General features: G+C 41.0%; 1 protein-coding gene across 4 annotated transcripts; it reads right to left on the bottom strand.

Annotated features, from left to right (window-relative positions):
• Positions 1-734: 734 nt before the first annotated feature.
• srl (sarcalumenin) lies at positions 735-25,719 on the bottom strand. 4 transcript variants are annotated; one of them, XM_010889440.3, is made up of 7 exons: positions 25,646-25,719; positions 10,067-10,174; positions 6,893-6,988; positions 5,686-5,721; positions 3,492-3,608; positions 3,092-3,325; positions 735-2,859 (listed from the first exon to the last, which is right to left on the bottom strand). In XM_010889440.3, exons 1-7 carry the CDS (start codon positions 25,701-25,703, stop codon positions 2,045-2,047), a joined length of 1,464 nt encoding a protein of 487 aa, XP_010887742.1. In that variant the 5' UTR covers positions 25,704-25,719; the 3' UTR covers positions 735-2,044. The 4 variants fall into 4 exon arrangements, with proteins under 4 accessions (XP_010887742.1, XP_019906162.1, XP_019906163.1 ...); XM_020050603.2 differs by lacking the exon at positions 25,646-25,719 and adding an exon at positions 24,264-24,326; XM_020050604.2 differs by lacking the exon at positions 25,646-25,719 and adding an exon at positions 22,181-22,245.

The following is a 25,719-nucleotide window of genomic DNA, read 5'->3' as shown; positions in this document are numbered from 1 at the left end:
AAAATTGGCGAAGTGTGCATATCATTGTTCCAGCAAGCACTAGCTAGCACGATAATTGTTTCATGTTTGCTAGACAGCCAACAAAAAGTCTCTGAAATATGGCAATGCATCTAACGCAACAGAATGCCCAGGTTATATTTTGATTGGTTTAGTATTTTAAGATCGGACGTGAAAATCCATTTAATGATTGTAGCATACACTTTTACCATGTTTGAAGAATAATTTTTCGTACCATTGAATTTAGTTTCTTCATGCTATGAAATATTTCATTTACGTTTTTCTTTTCTTACAGCCAATACATTTGAGCTTATTTTGGCTCCGTTATACAGAAACTGAGAAAATTAGTATTGATATTTTTTATGCCACTTGAATGAAGCAGCGAATTGACTTTATTATCAACTCTGTGAACTCAATTCTGTTACTGATCACTAATCTCATAAACAGTTCATTTCTTTATGAAGAATTAAAATGATAGGATTCTCTGATACATGTTGCGATGGCTGATACTTTGATCGATCCAAAAATATATGTGCAATGTTGTTAACATTAAGGAAAATAATTTTTGTAGAAAACATAGGGATTGTCCCGGTATTCAAGTATCCCTAATCTATGAGTCAAACATGCTACATTTAGCAGTGACGGCCTACTTGCGTAATCAGGTACCTATTTAGAGTGGGGCTGAAAATTGTACATTTCAACAGTAAGTGGATAAACACATACATCTGACACTCGGACACACAGAACTGGATTTATTTACTGTCACACCATGGAAACGTTGTTTATTATTCATGATTCACTTTGATATCCTGTTGGTCATTCTGATAAAAATAGCTGGCAATCTTATATTTAAAGGAAAAAGAACACTTTGAAAAACAATGTTGGATTCCTATCAGACATTATAAAATGTGTAGCAAGATCTAACAAACTCCTGTATATACTTTGTCTTGCATTACGCCAGGAGGGTTCTTGGTGACCAGGCTGGCAAAATAGACTCAAACAACAATAGGAAAGTAGAAATGAAGCAGAGCGTACGCCCCAAACCCCGCACCCCTCACCAATAGGATATAAAGGTGACTCCTGAAGCCTGACTTCTGCTTTCAAGAGAGTGCTTATACCACAGGCTGTCAAAAACAGAGAATGAGAATAAGCAAATAAAACAAAGTTGTCTGACCGAGTAGCCATCTTACTGCACCATAGGTTTTGTTGGGTCTGCGCCATAAGGTTTGTCAGAGGGTTAGGGTAACATTATAGTTAGAAATGAGGAAGGTAAATACATGCACCTATAATATTATCTGTTATTAAACTCCATCCGATATCATGCAGTGTTAAAATCGTAACAATATTATTAGACCAATAGACTGAGCTTATAATGCCTTCACAGGAGAGGAAAAAGATCAAGCTCAAACGTCTTTTGAAAAGACTGAACCCAAACTAATACTTCAAAAGAAAGAAAAAGAAAGTTGCAGAGAATTGTGACCTGCTGAAATGCATTTTTGAATTAAGATTTTATAAAAACAAATTGGCAACTCCTGTTTCCAATTTCCCATTTTATTCACATACAAAGGAGCTGGTGGTTGACTGTGTCAGTATAATTTTTATACCATTTTCTTTCCCTTTTTGTTTATTTTTTTCTCCACAAATATGTTCGCCCCCCTCCCCTCCCAAAATCAAAGACAGTTCATTGTGGTTGTGCAAAGGAGAGAGGAGGTAGATTTGTTTATTTGTGGCTTATTTCTTCTGTAATCTTCTCATCGCTCCTAGCATCAATTTCTCCTCAGCTGCCAAATCATACTCACAAACGCTCCCTCCATCTTCTCTTCTCCCCAAACCCTTAACACACCATCACCTCTTTTTCTCCTGAGAAACAAAATCATCTAAAAGAAACCCCGCCGTTCTCCTGTCTCCTCAAACAATGACAATACAGGCTTCTGACAAGCATGGGGTTTTGCAAAAAAAGTAGCTGTTCCCCTTTCTCTTTTTCACCTAACATTTCTACACACCTCCTTCTACCTCCTTCTCTTCCCTTTCTCTCTCTTGTATTCTATCAGTTTTTACGATAGCGATTCTTAGGCTTTTCTCCGCATCCGGTGGTCTCGCAGGAGGACAGACCGGGAGGAGGTTTGCTGGGGTTGATGCTGCCCAGGAGACCCGGGAGTTCGCTGGTGATGGCCTTCTCGATCTTGTCCAATAGACAGCCTCCAGTATAGGAGCACTGGGCAGACAGAGACTTGAAAGTGTTGATCGGGTTCACTCCGAAGAAGTCCTGGTAGGCTTCCCGGTTCGGCAGGTCAAACTTGCTCACATTTGTCTTGGCCAGGATGGACTTAAAGATGAAGAACTTGTCCGGGTCATCCACAATCTCCTTGAACACCAGATCAGGGTCGCTAAAGTAGCTCATCTTATCCTTGAAGGTCTGGACATAACGGTCCACCAAAAGGGCGTGGATGCGAACCCGGATAGCATGTTGGCGAATGAAGGCGATCTTGTTCTCCAGGCGGTTCTCAATCACCTGGTTGAGGTCTTCTAAGAGGGAGATCTCCTCGCGCTTGAAGAGGTCACGACTAGTGTCAGGTGCATATTCGTAGGGCCAGAAGGAGCTGACATAGACCCTTGGGGGCTCAGTGACATTGATTAGGGGTGCAAGTGACCAGAAGAGTGCGCCATAGACACGCATCAGGTCCTGCGTTGCCAGGTTGTCTGCTTTGTTGAGGATAATGCGGATCTGGGACTCACGGCCCTTCAGCTGTCGGAAGAGCATCTCCAGCTCCAGACCTACATCCAGTTTGGTGGGGTCAAAGGTCACAAAGATGAGGTCAGCGCGGTCGATGAACCACTGGCACACATCGTTGAAAGGATAGCCTGTATGGAGAGATGAAAGCGGGGGCATTTAGCATCAATGTCTTGGGACAGTCAGCAGTCATTGTTAGCCCCTTTTACTCAATAAACGTATTATTCAGATAACCAATACATATCCAATTGTGTTACATGAGGTCATCCTGTTTACGTCATTTGAACCGATGACACAGTAGCATCTTAGAAAAATATTGTATGCTACAAGCTATTCCACACGCCGCCTCTCAATGTGCCTCACCTCTCTCTTGCTGCTTGCGGTTCTCAATGATTCCAGGCGTGTCCACAAAGGTGACCCGTTCCAGCAGCTTGTGGGGCATCTCGATGCCAAGCAGCTTCTCCAGGAAGCTTTGGCCAAACTTCTCCAAGGGTGAGAAGGAGCGCGAGCTGTCCGCAGCCATGACGATACCCTCTATGGAACGGGTCTTCTCACCGTGCATGATCACAGTGAATTCGGAGGTAGTGGGCTCAGCACCTGGAGGATGGAAATGTGGCAGGGGGGGTCAAAGAAGAACGGGAAAGACGTGAGGAATAGTAGAGAAAGAAAGAATATGTAGGTAGTCTAGTGAAGATTTAAGAATCAGAAACCAGGTAGGGGGGAAAAAAAGGTCTGAAACAAGGTGTGTTTTATAGGGGCTTACCTGTGTACAGCTGGTAGGGGCTGTCCTTTAGGCCAAGCAGGTAGTTGATCATGGATGACTTGCCTACACTCCAGGGCCCAAGGAACAGCACCATAGGCTTGGAGGTGATCTCCCCATCTGTCAGGCAGCAAGGAGGTTAACATGTTTAGAGCCATAGAAATTCACAGGAACCATGATGACATGAAACACATGACACCTAGAACATGCACATCAAAAACGTAACTTAATGAATCGCGAAAGGTTCACATCATGTTCAAAATGAACAACTCCCCTTTGTACTGTAGAAAAAAAACGATAACAAATCAAAGCAACGGGTCACGTCTCTGAATGTTAATAGATGTTCCCAATATGTCAAACAGAAGGTAGATGTTGAACAGCTGCAGGACAATACAGACATGGCAGCATGCGTTGCAGAGGTTCGAGACTTTCCTGCGTATGACAACATGTTTCTCGGCTGTAGGGATCAGGACCCTGTGCATTGTCCAATTAGATGCAGGCTTGTGGTACCTCAGCCACAGGCTGTAAGTTACACATGCTTGTAGGTGACAGCCAGCTGGTAGCTTTCAGTAGCACAGCAAAGCTGGGGTCAGGTGCAACCACAGACATTTTGATTTCACAGAAATTGCTTTCATTGGTTTAATTTACTGTAGATGCTATCTAATAAATATATTTTGTTGCATAAAAAAATTTATATTTTCATTGTACGCTACACATGCAGTTGTGACATTTGTTTTATTTTTCTGTCTGACACAGAGCTAAGACATATTTGACTAAATGCATTTCTCTAGTCTGAAAATAGACAACCAGCTGAACAATTATGAAGATACAGTAAAACTGTGGTCCAGAACATCTCTTCATGGAGTGGGGGAATCTTTGAGTCCTTGTCTAGGTCTTTGTCTGAAATTGTACCACATCTTCTCTATTGTGCATTAAGCTCACATAGGTCTCTGCTCAAAACTGTACACTATATAGAGTACACGGTGCTATTTTGGATGCATCCCAAGCCTGTGTTAGGCAGAGTACTTCCTAAACATGGTAAGACAGATAGTAAAACCAAAAGAGCTCACTACAGCATAATGTCAAAATCCTCAAACATCAAAATTGAACATAAAAGAAGCAGAGAAACCACACGACCAGAACCATACGAACAGGCACATGAAAGGAATGGCTTTTACAGCAAGCTAAAGGGTGAGAATGAATGGAAACTGTGTTTGTTGGCGTCAGATTTATGTTCTGTCTATTAGTAATTCCATGTCACAGGTAAAAAGCAAAAACCTTTAATAAAAGACAACATATAAAGGAGAGAAACTGTCAAAAAAGAGAGACAAAAGCCTCAAATGTTTTTTACAAAAAATAAAATAATACCACTATCTGGATGGATTTCTCCAAAACATGAAAAAATTCAATAAATGGCCAATTTGAGCTCACTACAGAGTACTTTAAGATTATCCAACGACGAACCAATTACTCCCAACGATGCCATAACAGTTTTTCTCAAGTTCCTAAAAGCTTTTCTTGGAATAGTTTTGTAATTTGTCAAAACAGTGAATAGAAGATACAGAACTCTAAGGCTGCCACAGACTAGTAGAGGTCTGATTTTCAACAGGAACCAGAAAAACAAGGCCCAGTTTGAGAGTATAAGGAAAAATAGGTTTACAGTATGTATGATATGATGTATAGTATAGGTCTTCAACCACACCAAATCAAGGTCTGAAATGAATGATTGAGTAGCCATTTAGGACCAGCCAAAGTATCTTAGTGTAACAAACCCTAAAAGTGCAAAAATCTTTTTGCAAAGTATATAAAATGTTCCCTGACATTGTATATGATGGAACGCTGATAGAACATTTTAACATTGTGTGCTCCTGTAGATTTCATTAACAGAAACACTGAAAATTCTAGCATTTCTTCGCTTTGAATAAAAATGTGTTAGTATTGTGTAAACAGATATATATAATAGAAGAATGAACAGGAAATCTTGTATTCATTGATGACATTTGTATTTTAAATTTTACACAGTTTAGAAAAAACAGCTTTGAACTATTGAGAAAAACTGTTAAATGTCCCTCTCTCCCACCCTTACCTGTGCTCCCTTTGCTTAAGCCAATGCCTTTTTAATTGATTAGTGTGGGTCCCCGGAGTGGGGAGAGCACCTCAGCCAGTGCCATGCAAGGTTCCCCCACATCATACCAACCTGTGTTCCCATCACCCAGTGTTCGTCCGGGGTAGGCTGTTAGGTGAAGCGGTGGGGATGAGGGATGAACAGATGGTAGAAAAAGGGCAGAGTGAGAGGGGAGGAGAGATATCGGGGCATTATCACATTTTTGACTGGAAATGTGACCTAAAAAGGGATGAGGTCGAGGCTTTACAGCTGATGGTAGCAGTAGGATTCACCGAATCCATTTACACTATTCCCATCTGAGCACTTCACTCCACACGGTTCTATACTCTGCATGACAAACTTTAGCCAACTTGTGAGGGAAGCATGACATCTTGGAGAAATTTGAATAATCAATTGTATCTAGGCCTGTAAAATGGCATGATTTCAGTAGGCCTATTATTCTGATTATGACTGGGGCAGGTGTGTGGTTGAACGACCATGCCATGCCACAAGAGGGCAAGCTTTGTTACAAAATGGGTAAGTGCAGTTGCTCCTGACTAAAATATCATGTTCTGCACAGGCTGACCAAAAAGGGAGTGAAAGCTAAGAGAAAGAGAGAGAGCAAGAGCTGTAAGCAAAAATCAGCACCGCAAAAAATGATTGGGCTGACCACTGCTTCATTTTTGTATGTGGGGCAGTAAGAGTGTTGCATTCAGTCAGATCAAAACGAATTGCAATTTTGAGTACTTTGACAAGTCAGCAGTCAACAGTCAGTCAAGTCTTAACCTGAGGTCTGCTTATGCAACACACACACGTAGGGTTTACTATCAAGGTTAGAACTGGCAATTTAGTATAATCTAAAATAACTATTATACTTAAACCCTCAACCTAACCTTAACCTAATCTTAACCCCTATAACCTACATTTTATGTCTAATACTAACCTAACCCTAACTCCTGAACCCTCCTTTAATGCCAAAACTTAATCCTAACCCTAATTTTAAACCAAATTCTAACATTAACCATAACCCCAAATCCGATATAGCTTCTTGTCAAGATAGAAAAACCGGATCAGGGTCTCATTAGATAGTAAAACGAGAACTCACACCAAACACACTCTCTCTCTCACACCCACACACACTCTCGCTCACACCCAAAGATACTCTCTCTCACACCCAAACAAACTCTCTCACACACATACATACCTACACAAATAACAGCACAAACAGATCTAGGACCAAGCCAGCATACACTAAGAAATGGAAGCAATAGCAAGGTGCCAGGCAAAGCCCTCACTGTACCTGAGATCTCATGCGCTCTGAGTTCATTGTACTTGTAGGCCTGTTCCATGGGCTTGATGGCTGAGTGGTAGATCTTACGCAACTTCTGAAGAGCAGCTGGAGGGGGAGATAAAGAGAAAGAACGAGGGTAGGATGGTGAAAACCCAGTTCAAATGGGGGTGGGTAGGGCGTCCCTTAAAAACATAAAATGATCTAAGCATACGCCCCCCCAATATATCTATATATTTTTTTGAAATATATAAATGTTGGGCACCCCCGAGCGGCTTTGGGCAACCCCAAGAGTCGATGTATTTGAAGTGCGGTATTGGGCACCCCCAGGAGTCCAACAGTTTGAACCCTGGGACCAGGTTAAGGAGTGGAGATGGAGTGACAGAGTAGAAGGGTGGCAAAGTTAGTTCATTTGACAGTGAAGGTATGAAATGTAACAATAATAACCAATGGGTGGGAAGAGGCGGGTAGTAGAGGAGGGGCAGACAGAAGAAGGGAGGAGTACAAATGTAATGAAAAGGTCATAATGGAATGAGAATGAGTAGGGAGGTGCAGAGTGAGAGATGGGGGGAGAGAGGGAGAGGGAAGGAAAGAAAGAAAGGAAGGAAGAGAGAGGGGAATAAAAGTAAAACAGATTAAGAATAGAAGATTGTGAACTCGTTAACGCTAACGATGTCACCCATTAGCACTGATGGAGAAGAGGTCCATTACGACTCCGGCTCCGTGTGGTTCTGTATCTCACATTCAAGCCCACTCCGCATTCCAAATGGTACACTCTTCCCCACAGATCCCTTTTTCAAAAGTGCATTCATTAGGGAATAGGGTGTAATTTTGGAAGCCTACATGACAAATGTCTCTAAGACCCCAATCATTATGTTTTATTATGTGATTCATTAACCCATGGATTAGGCAATAATAACACTTCTGGCATTTATATATACTGAATGTGCTATATATAGTATATACATTTATTATTTTCACTGTCATTTAACCATGAAGTGAGTCACTAGACAACCATTTGCATTTTCAGAACTGCCATTCACTGACAAGAAGACAACACAAAGAACCACATGAATTATGTAATGAATGTAAATATCAATATGAATAAAACCATGGAAACACACTCAATAGCGATAGTACATTATTAGCACCAAGACACATTTTATAGAATTATGAAGAAAGATTTTATGAGAGATTTTATAATTCAATAGGTGCAATTATCAGATTATCAGGTGTTTTTTTTTGTTAAAGGATTGGGTTGTGATAAGTTAAAGGATCTTTTACTTCCAATTATTGGAGAACTGAAATTAATGTAATGTAAAAGATTGGAACATGAAGGGAATGCCTATCAGTTCACAAAAAACTAAACACAAACTACAAAACTACTAAAAACTAGATATTCACTTCATTTTCACAGAACTGGCATTCACCAGAAATAAAGTTAGGTCCGGAAACTGACAACATTTTCATAATTTTTTCTCTTTACCCCACCACAATGGATTTGAAATGAAACAACCAAGATGCAATTGAACTGCAGACTTTCTGCTTTAGTTCAAGGGGTTGAACAAAAATATTGCATTAAATGTTTAGAAATTGCTACAATTTTCATATACAGTCCCCTTATTTCAGGGGCTCAAATGTAATTGGACAATTTGTCAAAGAAAATTCTAAAACAAAATGTTATTTTATAATACTTTGTCACGAGTCCTTTGCAGACAATGACTGCTTGAAGTCTGGAACCACTCTGGAATCACTTATCACTGGGTTTCTTCCTTTGTCATGCTTTGCCAGGCCTTTACTGCAGCTGTCTTCAGTTGCTTCTTGTTCGTGGGTCTCTCTGGTTTAAGTTAGGTCTTCAGCAAGTGAAATGCATGCTTGATCAGGTTGAGATCAGGTAATTGACTCGGTCATTGCAGAATATTCCACTTCTTTGCCTTAAAAAACTCCTGGGTTGCTTTCGGGGTATGTTTAGGGTCACTGTCCATCTGTAAAGTGAAGTGCCGTCCAATCAACCTAGCTGAATTTGTCTGAATCTGAGCAGACAATAAATCCCAACCCACTTCAGAATTAATCCGGCTGCTTCTGTCACATCATCAATAAACACTAGTGGCCCAGTGCCATTGGAAGCCATGCATGGCCATGCCATCCCACTGCCTCCACCATGTTCTACAGATTATGTGGTATGCTTCTGATCAAGAGCCTTTCCAAACCTTCTCCATACTTTTTTCTTCCCATCATTCTGGTACAGGTTGATCTTAGTTTCATCTGTCAAAAGAATGCTGTTCTAGAACTGGGCTGGCCTTTTTAGATGTTTTTGGCTAAATCTGGCCTTTCTGTTCTTGAGGCTTATGAATGATTTGCACCTGGTGGTGAACCTTCTGTATTTGCTCTCATGAAGTCTTCTCTTTATGGTAGACTTGGATTATTATATGCCAGATTGTTCATCACATGGCTGGATGTTGTGAAACTGTTGATTTGGCCACTCCTAATGTTCCTGCTCTCTCTGATGGATTATAATTTTTTTGGCAGCCTAAGGATGGCCTGTTTCAATTGCACGGAGAGCTCCTTTGACTGCATGTTCTGGGTTCACAGCAACAGCTTCCAAATGTGAATGCCACACCTGGAATCCACTTCAGACATTTTACCTGCTTAATTGATGCAGAAAAAACAAAGGGATAGCCCACACCTGTCAACAGCTTTTGTGTCAATTGTCCAATTACTTTTGATCCCTTGAAAAAGAGGGGGCTATAAATTAAAGAGATGTCCAGTTAAAGACAAAATGCACTTGGTTGACACAGCAACAATACAAGTGCACATTATCTCAAATGCCCAATCAACAAAACTGCTGTTCATTTTCTTGTTATGTTTTGTTTGTTTGTAGTGCGTTACGGTGAGTTGTCTGACATTTGATAATGACTACAATATTTGAAACTCTTCAGCTCATTAACATGTTTTCATACTTGATAGGACTCCTGACTTGCAGTATAATCCCCCCATCCTAAATCACCCAGGACTAGCTGGTACTACAATAGTCTCCGTCTGTAAGGGAAGACGAGGAGGAAACCAGTTGTGTCTTTGTTTAGAGGCAGGATTCTACACAGTATCACTTTAAGGCCCAGAGTTGTGTATTCAAGAACTTGATGCATATTTTCTTTTACAGAAATGTACTTCAACTGAAAAATTCACCATTATAGCTTTCTGCTGCGTTGTCGTCAAAGGCCAGCCTCAGGGTCTTGTCGATGTGCGATCTGTCTCTCAGGATGTTGGTCGAGGCGATGACGTCTTCTTCCTCCTCTGTGGACAGAAAAGGCAAATCTGCAGTCAGTCGTAGTGGATCTCTGCACACAGGACAGGTTTAACAGCCATGGGGTATTTGACGGCGGGTAGGGCCTACTGTAAAATTCCATTAATAAACCCATCCTTTCCAATCATCCCTCCACCAGCCACTGCATGTGACTGACATAAGACACATAGGAAGAAGACTGATGAATCCATTGTAAAGGACCTCTCTCTTCCTACACAACATTCACCTTTCACAGGGACCTTTGTGTTAAAACAAGGTTTTCAGTCATGGGTGTGATATACATGGATTTACTGGTAGGTCAAAGTCTCTATAACATCTATGTCATTAGCGTACTGAACGCCTCATTCCCCATATAGTCCCCTATATCCTTTTGATAACAAATCACATTTTGGCACAAATGTTTAATTGCATATTTACAGCAGCTGTTAATAGATATACATGCTGTTTGGAAAATCTGGTTGGGGTGCCAAGGAGTAGTGGACATGCTGTCATTTGCCATTTTTTTATATGACTGCTTTTTATGAGTATCTGTGTGTGTGTGTGTGTGTGTGTGTGTGTATGTGTGTCTGTGCACGCGGGGAAGGGTGGGTGAGTGAGGGTCAGTGAGAGAAAGACATTTTCATTACTGCACAGCTCATAATGTTTAAATTTTATTGTTGTTGTCACTCTGTGTTAAATATTATATAATAAATCCATAATAAACCAAATCCAGTGATGAGATAAGATAAGTTGCATCTGATCAACAAAGCCAGGGTATCAGAGTGATTGTTAAGTATTAGGTTGTATTCACTGTGAAATAAAAATAAGCACTGTGACCTTTCCTCAAACTCAGATACAGTTGTGTTCAAGTTCTCTCCAAAAAGCTGTGACATTTATAGACATTCCTGTCAACATTTATCTTAGGCCTGGAGAGATACTCTAAACGGAGAGGGGAGGCGACATTGAATGAAACGCAATATATGTGAGTATTCTCCACAATTAATATTCATTTATTTCATTTGAGCAGAGCTGCTACTACAGTAGGATCAGCTCTTTAATTAGATATCGCCGGGCTATAAATAAATAAAGACATTTTATAGATTTTCTATAGAATAACACAACAAGATGTGCATGTATTAGGGGATTCCCCAGTATTATAACAGTATTATAACAACAGGTTGTGTATGTAGTAGGGGACTCCCCAGTATTATAACAGTATTATAACAACAGGTTGTGTATCTAGTAGGGGACTCCCCAGTATTATAACAGTATTATAACAACAGGTTGTGCATGTATTAGGGGACTCCCCAGTATTATAACAGTATTATAACAACAGGTTGTGTATGTAGTAGGGGACTCCCCAGTATTATAACAGTATTATAACAACAGGTTGTGTATGTAGTAGGGGACTCCCCAGTATTATAACAGTATTATAACAACAGGTTGTGTATGTAGTAGGGGACTCCCCAGTATTATTACAGTATTATAACAACAGGTTGTGTATGTAGTAGGGGACTCCCCAGTATTATAACAAACCAAAAATTAGTGTTCTCTGTCTGTCTGTCTCACTCATTCTCTGTCCATCTTTTTGTAATTCCTCTTGTCTGTTTCTAATTGTTTCTGTGACGGTCTTTTCCCCCGTTTCTCGCTATATTGATGGCAAAATATGGATGTTTAGTAAGCTATGTAGTTTTTTCTCATTAATTCTCTCCCCTTACTGTTCATGAATATGTAAGCAAGCTTTGCATCCTCTACTTGCTGTCTGAATGTGAGTCTCTGTTGGACTGTCCTTGTGTGGCCAATACCCAATAACAGACATAATTTCATGGCCACTCACTGTACTGTAGGTAGGCCATAGATTAAGTAATAGATCAAATCTGTCCTACTGAGTGGATCCATTCACTAGACTTTCAAAATGTGATCATTCCATTTATTATATTTCTATGAGGGACAACTGGGATGTCAATTTGATTCACACTTCCAGGCTGGGGGTCGTTGAACCCAGGTACAGCCTCTTAGATACAAATTCTAAGAGGATAGATACAAATTCTGTAACTGACTCATTGCTCATTGACTGAACTACTAGGGGCCAATTATGGCTAGTCTAGGACTAAAATCCAACTCAATCTGCATCTGTGAAACCAACTTTTAGTGTACACAGTTATGGATGGTTTTGCAGATGCAGATTAGGCCAAATCTTGGACAAAAAAAAATAGATCAAATTAAGGATCTCCATCAAGTTTGACGCTTGAGTCCAGGACTAGCCTTAATCTGTCTCTTAATGTATCATATAATATTATTGGATTATTGTAATTAAATCGCCAAACAAATAATGAAGTAAATCCTGTCAACAAGTAGTGATCCTAGGAGGAAGTGTTGCATATTCCTCACGGTGACCAGGACAGCCGTCACGTTTGAGTTCTCATCCCCATGTCCAACCAGGAATAGGAACCAGCCCATTCAAAGGAGGTGGTCGCTAAGCAGTCCATTCCCGTCCAATTATTCAGTACCTCCTCACCACTAGTCACCAAATGTTCCCTCGGAAACACAGACTTCAAAAGCTCCACAAGAGTCTGGTGCCCTGGGATGTGTAAGGCAAATGTCTGCTCACTTTAAGATAGGCTGAACAAATGACCAAAGGGAATAGTTAGATATGGGTATTGCTTATGGTCTGGGTCTCGATCCTCAGCTGGTAACTCAACTATGAGGGGGTCCTGTGCCTGTGGCATTGAGGTCATGCCAGGTTACTTGAATAATTACCACAGATCACTTGGCTGTTGGTGACTGAACTGGTTCAGCAACTCAGAGAATACCTTCACCATAACTGGAGTAAAAGACTGGACTCTTACCGGAATACACAACTTAACTCATAATTCAGATTGGGTCAGATTGGGACATTTTTCTTTGGTTAGATTTGATGTTATCACTGCACCTAGTAGGTACAGTGAATATCTCTTCTGCAAGGTTCTAGAAACAATCTGGAGATATTATCCAATCTAGTACATTACAATCTAAAAACATTTGCAATAGACCTATTATTATAAAAGCTTGCGATTTATTACCTGCCGAGGCAACACAGAAGAAACCTAGGGGGGATATCTCAACCGCCATCTCACGCAAATGTTGCTAGAATGTTGAGAGGAGTCTGTTTCCAGATTATCAATAGGATCTTCTTACTGTTCTGAGGTAACCAACGTCATGGTATCTGGCCATGGGTGACAGACTGGCACCTGGAACTGTGCTCCGTTTGAAGCACTATTCCAGCAGGTCTTCTCCCTACTTGGCGACACTTGACGGCCTATTCTCTTTAAATTCCCAAACACATCTGTCGACTAAAGCCACATGCAGCAAAACGACCAGAATAATTCAGAACCCTTGTGTCGTGAGGTTTACACTTAGATCACAAATTAGGGATTCTACAACCTAACTTTGTAACCTTCCTAAGTGATTATAAGAGCCTTTCGGTGAGTACCAGAGTATACCGTATCCTCGCAGAATTAACACAGAAATACTCGGAATGACAGGAGCTGTATCCACATCCTGCACCATCGCCAGGTTCCGCCGGCCCTGCAGGATCTCAGGTTTGCCGTTCTAGAAAGAACCGGCGAGGATTAGGTGTAACCTCTCAACACCACTCCACTTTACTGGGTGAAATATGCCTCATCACCAGCATTCAACACATTACGCCGCTCTCCCCTCTTCACACACGCGGCATGTGACCCCTCCCCCCTTCCTCAAGCCCCCAAATGCTGAAGAGATCCTTTGAATAACTGGACTCCCACTGGTAGTAAATGCTTCAGGTCATTTTCTACCATTTGTGGTCTCATAAACACAACCGTGAGTTATGATTAGCTAGCATTCTCGGTGGGGTATGAAGTTGTGGACAAGGGCTTTCAACTCTCGCTTCAAGGCTTAGACTTAATCGATGTTACTGTATACATCTATTTTTACATTGGCACAATCTGCCCATACAAACTCAATCCGAGGGCTACTGCTCACTGTGTTCCACCGTGGCTACATATGTGTTGGCCAAGATTCAAAAGGATGCCGCATCAAATTACCCAGAAAGAACAACCTGCCACAGGAAGGTATTAATAATGAACATATTCTCCTGCTCAAGTTTAAAATGAACCCCAGACCGATGCTCCTTTCAGCGCCAGGAAGCTTATGACACATGTTGGCTGATTAAGACCTACTTGGGCACTGCCAGAGCTTGCAGAGTCAACCTGCTAAAAATAAAGTGGACGATGCTGCTCCCAGAACTACCCAAGAACAACCAACAACCGAAGGTTAGCAGCGGATAATAGGCCTGATATGACAAGATACAATGAAGTTCCCCAACAACAGCATATTGCCGATGTAAACATGACACAGAAAGAAGGACGAGGCCACAGGACACTCGATGACACAGCAGGCAAAGGGGGTACAAGCTCTAAAAGCACAGAGAAACATTACAGTTACTGGTTAAAGGAACATGTACTCTGGTTTGGTACGGCCTGGTCAGATACAGTGACCAGGTACAGAGACCCATTACAAGCAGCTGATACAGAACACTGGTCTGGAAGGGAAAATAACGTGACCTGGTACAGGGGCATAATCATGATCAGGCAGAGTGGTTTGGCACAGCGGCTTGTTAAAACGGTCCGGTACATTGCCTGGTTAGTCAATGATGGCCAGCGAGTCTCCACACCGTCTAAAACTCCAAGCCCTAAAATAGAGTGAGCAGTTCTATTCCCCCCTCTTCTTTCCACCCGGAGCCATTGTGGGGCTATTTCGGGCAATGGGGGGGGGGTACTATCTTCTAAAGCTATGACACCTGCCACCCAACCCCCATACTCAGTGCAGGCCTCTGTATTTGCCCATGCTCCCTTGACCCTGGGTTGAGTGGAGAATCGAACATGATCCGTTTGTCAGCCATACTTGTTGTAAGCCTGTAGAGGACCCACACAAAAAGGTGCTCATCCCTTTTGGGAATGAGAGTTTTGCCCATATTGGGCTTAACCTAAAGACTATTATAATAGGATATATAATCAAATGGAAGGAATGTCTTTTACTTTTTTCTGTGACAGTAGGCCTAAGTCAGGGTCTGACAATCATCTGTGGTAGGTGTGGATGACAGTATTCCAGCCATTGTAGAATAGAATTAGTTCTGATAGTGATGCTGCCCTCCATTATGGACACCCCATGGCCTTTATGATAACCTGAAACCGCTTTTCCCACCACGCCCCTGACAGGATATTCCGGTTTTCAGGTCAACTGGAATTTTGTTCTGGAGTCAGATCTTCCCCAAAGGCAGACATTTTGTGATGGTTTCAGTGTTCAGGACGGACATTCCATTGCAAACCGGTTGTAATTTCAAATTTGACCTGGATGTGTTTTTCCCTACCCATAATCCTTATCCTAACATTAAATAATATGTACCTCCAAAACAAGAATAATGACAAAAAAGTCTAACTGCTCACCATGTGATACGACTTGTGCGTAACAAGACAACATAACAAATCAACACTCCATCTCAACTTCTACACCACATTAACTGGATCGGTTGAACACTGTATGGAAAGAAAACCTCCACAGACATTTAGTATTCTTTTTGTCAGCATCTTGAGTGCAGGACACTTCTCAGGCGTTTTATGAAACTCATGGCCCAGGGCAAATCCACAGGGTTCACAGAGAGATCAAGATCTAGCAGCCTAATTATAGTGAAGTTTATTCAATTTTCCTCCCCAATGTTGAAGTGTGGAGAGCAAAACTCAATCTCTGGGTTTCACACTCTGCTCAAACACTGTTAGTAAAACACACAGTCACACACTGAATGACTAGAGTCTGTAAGCTCCATGCTTATGTGTGACTTTTCCACATATGATAGTACTACAGCATGTATGGTCATATATAGCATAGTGGTCTATACCAACAAATATCTGTCATTGCTTTGCAGGCCCAGCTAGATTATCCTTATCCGACATTAAGCTGAACCCAAAATACTTTCTTGATAAATAAAGTTTGAGAACTTCATGAAACATTAGTTCTGATATGGTAACATAACTTACTAAAAGGTACAGATTAAGGAATTGTATGTTCACAGCATCAGGTGATGAATTAGACACTCATATCAAGAGGTTTATGACATGTGATACCATTGGGTGCAAAACTCAAATTCTGAACTGCTTTAGTTAAGGTGTGACACAGAACCTCCCCACCTAAGGACATTAAGGCCTGGGGAGCATCAGTCTGACCAGACCCCCAAAACCCCAGAGCCTACTAACCTATAGCATATCATCACCTACAGCTCTACCGACAGCATACCGATATACCATTATTATCATCATCCACAGCTCTTCCAACAACATACCGATATAGCATTATAATCATAATCTACAGCAATATCGACACCATACCGATGTAACATAATGATCATCAACGGCTCTACAGACACCAAACCGATATAAAATTATCATCATCTACAACTCTACCGACAGCATACCGATTGGGTGTGCCGTCTGCTGCCGAACGGAATGTTTCTCCAAACTTAACATGGTTGCTGGGCGACAGACTCAATGAGGACGGACACATGGTCTGGGCGACTGGCTTAACGAGGACATACACATGGTTGCTTGGCGACAGATGTCCTGGGGTTCATATCAGAAGGTTCTTCCGGCACCTTAGTGGTTCATTTAGAGAGTGCAAGGATCCAGGGAACTGATGCGAGATACGGACATCCTGAGGAAACAGGCTGGAATGACCATAATACCTTGGGACTAAAAGGTTCTATCTGACATTTGTCAAATACAAAATCTTCACAAAGTTGTTCTTTATGATCTCCTTAACACGAAAAAATAGAATTGTTTGGGGAAAATTCTATTTACAATGACTCCTGCACAAACCTATTTGAACTTTCTGCAAATCTAATCACACCATTCTGGGATGTCAATACATTTTTAAATCTATGCAAAGTGATGTGCAGTGGCTCTCAAAAGTATTCAAAGCTCTGGACTTATTATTAACATGAAATCAATAATGATTTTCTTGCCTTATCAACACATAGAAATCTGCAAATTGTCCTGAATTAATAACAAATACAGAACAGAAAATAATTTATTGCATAAGTATTCACCCCCTTTGCAATGACATCTGATTGAGTTGCAACCAACTGTCTTTAGAAGTCAAATAATTAGTTGAATCGTGTCCACCTGTGTGCAATTAAAGAGTTTCACAGGATTTCAGGTTAAATAAACCGGTCTCTGGGACGTCCCACTTTTGGTTAGTACAATTCCTAACAAGAAGTACACTATGAAGACAGGAACATTCAAAGCAAATGCGGAAGAAGGTTCTTCAAAGCATCAAATAGGGATTGGATATAAGAACATTCCCAAGGCATTGAATATCACAGACCATAGTAAAGTCCATGATTAAGAAATGGAGAGAATATGGCACCACTGGGAATCTGTCTAGAACAGATTGCCCTCAAAAACTGAGTGTCCGGGAATACTCCGTCAACTTCTCTATGTAAATGCCTGGAACGCATCTGTGTGCAAAATGCATGCAGAAAAACCTGCTGAAATCTGCAAGAGATTTGGGACTTGGGAGAAGATTAATCTTCCAGCAAAACAATGACCATGAACCAAACATAAAGCCGAATATACACCGGAATGGCTTAAAAAACAAAAAGATAAATGTCCCGAGGCCTTTACTACGAAGTAGGATTTGGGGTTAGCGAGCTAACTTCAAGTTGAACCCTGGGTTGTCAATGTCACAACGGTGGTTCACTTGTTACCAGATTACATCCGGAGCAGGTTATATTCGAGATAACAGATCAACATGTATAAAAGCACCGCCTACTGACCAATCAATTCTTGTTGAAAATTGCGTCACCTTTCTTCGGAGATCCCTTGGAGCTCTGTGCGCAGATAGTGAGAAGCAAGAATGTTTTTCTTTGATGAGTATCTTTATGAAATATATAGATTCTCATCAGAGGGAATTACAAATCTTTGTCAGGTTCTTGAGCCGTATGTTTCCAATGCGACACATCAGAGTCGTGCGCTTAAGTGCTCCACAGACTGTATGCATAACGTTGCGTATTTTTTCTACAGGTAGTTTTATGTATGCTGTGGGTGTTGCGGAGAACTCAAGCATCGACATGGTCTCCCGCGCAATTCGCAAGGTGGTTCTTGCTCTAACAGAGCAAGTTGATACATTTGCTGTGTTCCCAGGCCACTTGTCCACGAAGTCTATTAAAGAGGGCTTTTATGAAATGGCAGGTAGCCTAGACAATAACTTACGTTGACAAGTTAATCTATAAATAATGTAGACCCTATGACGTTTACTGTTATATTAAATTAAACTCTGGTTCCCCTGAGTGATCGGTGCCATACATTGCTCCCATATTCAAGTTACAGCATCGCTAGGTGGGAATGAATGCAATTGTGTTAATCCCAAGTCATTCCACAGCATCAATGTTCAGGTAAAGGAAAAATTAGGATAGTCATTGTTTGGTCATACTGATACACTGCCTGCATGTGTAAAAACTAAAGGTTTTCAGAAAAAGCAGTAACCTGGACAATTAGAGGTCATTCCTTTTTAGCACATAGAAATATTCACACAGCACAGTTGGACTGTCTTTCTCCCCACCATGATGTTTCACCTTCTAACTTGATATATTTTTTTTTATTTGCTCCCAAGACTGCTTAACGCTGACAGGGTTGCAACTGCGTACTGAGTGCCGCAAAACATTTCTTACACGCCATAAGAATTCCTCTAAGCAGAAAAGTAATTTAATGGAGTAGCCTACATAATTGTAATTATAGTCAGACCGTGTGCCTTAATCATGGGGCATTGACATTGATAAGCCTTGTAATTTAGCTACGCATTTACAGAGTCGGCAGTTTTTTGCCTGCTTTCCTTACTGCTTTTGGGAGCAGCAACTGCTGCTTATATATATAGATTTAAATATACTTCATATTTCTCTAAAATTATTGTTTGCTCCTCTTGAATGGTAGTGATTGCCAAAAGAGGCTTCATTAGCGTTATTTTAGCAGCAGGATATTATGCTGGCAGTACTCAGATTTACGGACATTACACAAGACGTATACACGAGATTGCTAACTATACTGCCTTATATATTTCAATGGTGGCTTTTATTTTGAAAAGGAAAATCTGAGTTAGCGCTGCTAGCATAATATCCTGCTTCTGGAAGAACGGTAAAGAAGCCTCGTATGGCCATCACTATTGAATGGTAGACTTGGGCCCAATCCCTATGTCCCCCCTAAACCCTCAGATTTAATTTACGTCACCTGGTAAGTGATTGAGTGCAAGAGTCTGCAAGGGCTCTAAATGCTATAAATAGTAATGGGACAGCACTTTGCGACTATCATTTTACCTTGACGACGCTGAAACGTGTTGCCCACTATTGTGGGTTTGGGACTTTTTATTTTTACTTTCTTCGCGGCCAAGGTACTTAATTGACCGACTGCCTGATTTGTCTTGCAGGCTCTTGACCTACTGAGTGGAAAAGAGGTAATTGTCAATAACAATCTATATTCATCCATAATCAATGAACTATTTTTGGTCAAACCAGCATTAAGCAAAACTAAAATAAATAGTTGAATATACTACGTGATTCCTGTTTTCATGTGTTCTATGTGCCATCATTGTTACTGTAGTTTAGTTTACCGTTCTTCTCTTATAAGGCGGGTTTGCCGGGATATTTCTAACGCTACCCCTGGTAACCCCCGTGTTTTTTTACGAAAAGGGTGCATATAAAGGGCCCAAAATGTCTGCGAAAGAGCCCTTGCGCACTTGACGATTTGACAGTTGGACAGCCCTAAGCCCTCGTTGCTCTGTCTGAGTGTGGACATTGGGATTAGGGATTAGGCCTTGGTCATATGGTGCAAACACCTCACCTTTTATGTGAACGCGCTCGTCGCTAGGCTGGGAAAACCTGTGTAGATAAAACAAAATTAGAACCACCGTCGTGACAACGCTTATGCGGGATTGCGGTTGTTACGTTTAGCGAAGCCCGCTATTTCTGTATTAATTTAAACATATTATAGATTTTATCTTTTTGTTTGACATGATGGTCTTTTTATGTGGATCAGTGGCTGAAATTAAATTAAATCAATTTAGAAAAAAACGCTAATTAAATCCATTTTGATTTCATTTTGTAACACAATGTGGAAAAGAATAAGGTGGTGAGTACTTTTGACGGTCACTGTATAGTAAAAACAGATAATACTCAAGGCCAAAGTACACCAGGGCTGTGAAAGACTTACCTCTCCTTAAACTCTGTGAGCTGCAGTTTAGGAACTCAAGGTGGTCAATTAAATGTACTACACCACAAGCAAAAGTGAAAAACAAAGATTACATTAAGCAGTTTCATTTTATGCTTGTCTCTAAAGCTACATTGAACAATTAGAAAATTCACCCTGCACAGATGTGAATGGATTTTTATTGTATTCGAAGTTTTGGAAAAAACTAGAAAAATGCTGAATTTTGTCATGAATGAATAGAAAGAATGCTTCTAGTTAGAATATATATGTTAATTGACTTCAACTTTGTTTTCTCTCATCTCTGCTACGCTTCAAAAAAGGAGTTGAGGAATAACTGCATTAAAGGGAAGTCTCATTGCAACCTTTTCAACGGACATCAGTTTGATGTTTTAAAGACTTAAGTAACACCATAACATCCTTGGCATTTCCGGGTAGTAAGACCTATCATGGCTAATCTTTCCTAACCGGCCTGTCTTCAGTGAGCTGCTCCACACAGTTGTTTGTGTCTCTCTCTGACCGACAGTTTAGAACTATAAATAGGTGATATGTTGGCAGCTTCCATTTATAATATATTTTCAACATCATAGCCTCAGGATTTATATTTGAATGCACTGTTTAGCCTTCAAATTGTAGGTAGCCCACCATCGGGTCAGCCCTGCTTTGTGTAGATTTGCTTATAAAAAAGCATATTGTGTTCAAGTAACACCAGAGACAATCTCTGCAATTGCTTTACTGCTGTTTGTCTCGCCACATTTCCAGTGTAGCATCCCAATAACTTTGTTGACGTTGCTACAACGGCATGCTGTTGAGCCAGACTGACGTTTGACTGATGCTGTTAATCTCCTGTCTGTGCTAGACATGCTAACTGCCTGATGACACTTTTGTTCTGCTCAACCTAAGATTTGGGTAAATATAAATATATAAAACAATTGTTTTCAGATTTTTTTCATGTGTTCTTGTCGACACACACAACAAATTCTATATATAAGTTATTGGATAGAGACAGTGAGTTAAATAGAGAGGAGGGTGTGCTGAAATTAGCGGGGGTTGGATTCAAAGCCATGCTGCCGTGATATGACGTAGCTACACAAGAGGTAGCTTAGACCACCAGACCACCGCAGGCTTTAATGTAGCATTTCTATTAAAACATTCTCAATACTAAGCAGATACCAAATCTCCTTACTGTAACCTCCTAATGACCAATTACAGTAACAAAATATAACGGTCATTGTGTCCACCTTTCCCAGGCATCACACATACTCATTACATACCATAAACACACTCAAACTCCCATACACTATCGATAGTTTAAAGCCAATGTACGAATCCTTACATAGACTCTGATTGAAAGGGCAAACCAATTTTCGGCTCGGGTCCAAAATGGAGTCGCAAAGTCCATGGTATTTTATAGTTCTAGAATGTTTAAAGCACTACAGGACAGGGCTGTTTTTAGGACCAAATCTTAGAGGCCCGTCATGGCTTAAAGGCTCGCTCGCCAATGTCACAGGCTTCTGCATCAACACTGTCTGGAGCATGGCTGTGTAGGCTGGGTGCTTGGTGGTGGAGGGCGAATTGGAGTGGTGATTCCTCAGGAGAGTGTGAGGATCAGTCTGAGGACACACAGGGAATGGGAGGAGGAGCAAAGGGAAGCCAGGAGGTTGTTGCAAGGGGGCTTTACTCTGGGGCGTTGAGCTGAATCGACTATCCCGGCCCTCCTGTCACGGATCCAACGGGACTAACCAAGTGACTGACCTTGAGGCTAAGGAGCATGTCTTGATTGAAGGGGGTGGGGGTTCCAGAACCGGAGGGATGCCCCTGGCCCCTTCAATGGGGGACACAAACTGTGAGAGTGCCCAACAGTTTTGTGTATTAGCTTTTTGCCTCCTCTAGTTTAAAAACACATGAACACAGGAGAAAACAGCACCTACAGAACATTTGAAAATCAAGATAAAACATGATAAATCAAGGTACCATTTTAGTCTCTTTTTTTTTACTATTTTGCATTCTCTGAAAGCATTGCAGATACACTGGAAACATTAAACACAATTTATAAAACGAAAATATATAGTGCCATTTTATATCAAGTTGACATTGTGTTTTTTTTTTTTTTTACACTACCGCTCAATCGCAAATAATGCAAGTTAACACAATTGAAAAATAAATATAGTTTGACAGCCTTTAATTTAGCACTTATTCCCCTTTAAGGATGGTTTCATATACACAGTCTAGTCTAGGACTAACTCCATTGAGATTTTGTTTCCCTAGACTAGGCTTAATTTATTACCCCTTAATCTGGCCCTTAATGTATAATTTATCTATAAAAAGGATTCAGCTTTAGGTAGAAAGATAACAATTCTCCAGTTATTAGTGCAGTGACTGCTGGTTAAACAGGTGGCTACTACAGGCCAAGCACTGACCCCAAGACATTATTTTAACAAGGGTTGGAACAACTGGCTACTAACTGATCACTAAATCCACACACAAAACCAGCAGTCCAAATCTAGAACTTTCCAGGCCTTCAAAAACACCATATCATGGTATAGTCAGGATAGCAAGTACATCTTTGTTGAACGAATCAACTAAATTACTTGTGCGTATATTTATAACATAAAGACAGCCTTGCATACCAGGACAATATCATTGTGCTTTGCTGTGTTCTGGCCCTTCCTCAAAATGCAAGTCTACTTTTAACATTCAACAAACAGTTTATAACTTTAAGATTCCATGCACTTTACAATCCTTCACTGACTTTGCTATTAAACTGTTTGATTGAGTACACCATTTTGTTGCTATGACTGTGATTTGGTGTGGTCCCACCTATTGGTCTCAAGATGGACTTATAGCAATTTTCTCTGGATAAGAACATCTGCTAAATGAAAAGTGTATGTAAATTTCTTAATTAATTAATGGATTGATTGAAATACTGCAATAATAAAATGTATAAAATACTGTACCATATAACCTAATGAACCTAGATAGCATGTCATTTTTGTCTGGACTCTTAGAATAGAAAGGATCCGTGAGGTCAAGCAGTGGATCCAATTTCCACATTGTAGGATTCCCTCAATAAAATATACTGTTTCCATTTGAAATTACAAATTCATTATTGGGTCCAATTACAACACAGCTGAAGATGTGTAATCAAGAGAGTTCTAATAATAACTTGATTAGCCCAGAGAAACTTGCTTTTCTTTTCCACATAAGAAAAATCAGGATGGCTGAATCATCTCAAATCCCACCATAACAACAACAACAACATTATCCTGCAATGGTGCTCTATGGAGTCAGTATCCCATACAAACAAAGCTGGGTTTAAACAGTTGCCTTCTTAACTTCAGCAAACCTTGGCTGGCACAATAGGATCAATGGAATATTCTCAAAAGTGCCAAAGTTATTTGAATACTGTTTACATTTTCACCTACAAAGCCATCAAACCAAATCAGTGAAACACAGTATTATCCACATGGCTTTGCTAATCAACACTAGTCAGAAGATCCAAACTTGCAGGCCATGTGTGCTCCTGCTCCGGCCCCTCCTGTCTGGGTAATGCATGCCCCTATAAGGCCGGTTGCTGGGAATAAATTGTGATTGTGACAGTGCAGGGGGACAGCAGCTGTGGATGAAATGTGGCTAAAGGGTAGCACTGGGCCTGGGAGGGGTGGAGAAGAAGAGGGATGGGGGATCTATAGTGGACAGTGTCCGGTTACAGAACGCCTGCCTTCCAATCTTAGACACCTGACGGCAGGCTGGGAATGGGTTAGAAAGGCCTGTCACCCGGGGGCTGAGAGGAACCCAAGGACATACAAGGGTAATAGGCAGCAACTGAGCTACTCACAAGGGATCTCTTTCTCTCTGCAGAGGGACATCTGGATGTAACCTACGGGTAATCCTGACGTTTCAATTCAACACCACTTGTGTTGTCTGTAGTCAAAGAGAGATAAAGCTATTGGCGCAACTGTAAACAATTAAAAACAACAGCATGTGGTATTTGAATGAATCCAATTGAATAGCAGCTAATCAATACAGAGGCAATTGTCCAAAAACCTCCCTTATCCATTCATCTAAAATGACAGAATCAGAGAGAGAGAGTGCCAGTGAGAGAGAGAAACTGAAGGATGTGAGACAGAGGGAGAGACAGTGAGAGAGAGAAACTGAAGGATGTGAGACAGAGGGAGAGACAGTGAGATAGAGAAACTGAAGGATGTGAGACAGAGGGAGAGACAGTGAGATAGAGAAACTGAAGGATGTGAGACAGAGGGAGAGACAGTGAGAGAGAGAAACTGAAGGATGTGAGACAGAGGGAGAGACAGTGAGATAGAGAAACTAAAGGATGTGAGACAGAGGGAGAGACAGTGAGAGAGAGAAACTGAAGGATGTGAGACAGAGGGAGAGACAGTGAGAGAGAGAAACTGAAGGATGTGAGACAGAGGGAGAGACAGTGAGGGGGTGTGCTCTCTTCCCTCGGTACTCTCTAGTAGTTTTGAGACTTTCCATCAGCTGGTGAAACGTTTAGGACAGCTGGCAAAGCGTCCCCGCGCCAAAGCTTCTGGTGTATTTCAGTCACAGCGTCTTTGTGTTTGTGTGTAGTAAAAATCTCCATGAAACTTAATAAAGGAATATGTGCACACCTTAAAAATAACAAGAGACTACGTGACATGCCAAGTTTGCACCGCCAAAAAAAAGGACAGAGGCTTTAAATATTCTGTCCCAATTAAACTCAGTGGTCTACCAGAGTAAAGCCTTTGATTTTAAATGGCATCGCTAGGTAGCAGAGACACGGGTGTATATGCACATGCACAGGACCCCTTTATGTCCTCACTTGTAACAGCAGAAATAAAACATTTTCCTTCTCTGTCCTTATGAACCCACATAACTGTTTGACAGAAGAATCCATCTTTACAAGTGTTAAAGACCACCATGTTAAAAGCAAAGAATGGCCACAAATACTTGCAAAGAGACCAAGCTACGTTTCCTGTCTGAAGTAAAGTTGATCCAGTCAATGTGTCTGCATACAAACCATCACATTTACATTCACCCAACCGGGACATTCTGCTTCTGATACATTTGAGTCCTGAGCTGTAATATACCCCAGCACGGTGCTTTTCATTACCGTCTTATAATGACGAATACCACTGACAAGCCCAAAATCACACATCCACGCAAAATCACGGACATTCGCAAGAACATGTTAAACGGTAAACGACTGAGGCCTCTTACCTGCTGAGGTCAGTACCAGCAGGCTGACGAAGCAGCAGAATGAGACTATGCCCTTCATGATGGCTGCCAGGAGA

The sequence above is a fragment of the Esox lucius genome, chromosome 11 (assembly GCF_011004845.1).
Source record: "Esox lucius isolate fEsoLuc1 chromosome 11, fEsoLuc1.pri, whole genome shotgun sequence".
Lineage (NCBI taxonomy): Eukaryota > Metazoa > Chordata > Actinopteri > Esociformes > Esocidae > Esox > Esox lucius.
The sequence above is the reverse complement of the archived record's forward strand: the minus strand, read 5'-3'. Positions and strand labels throughout refer to the sequence as shown.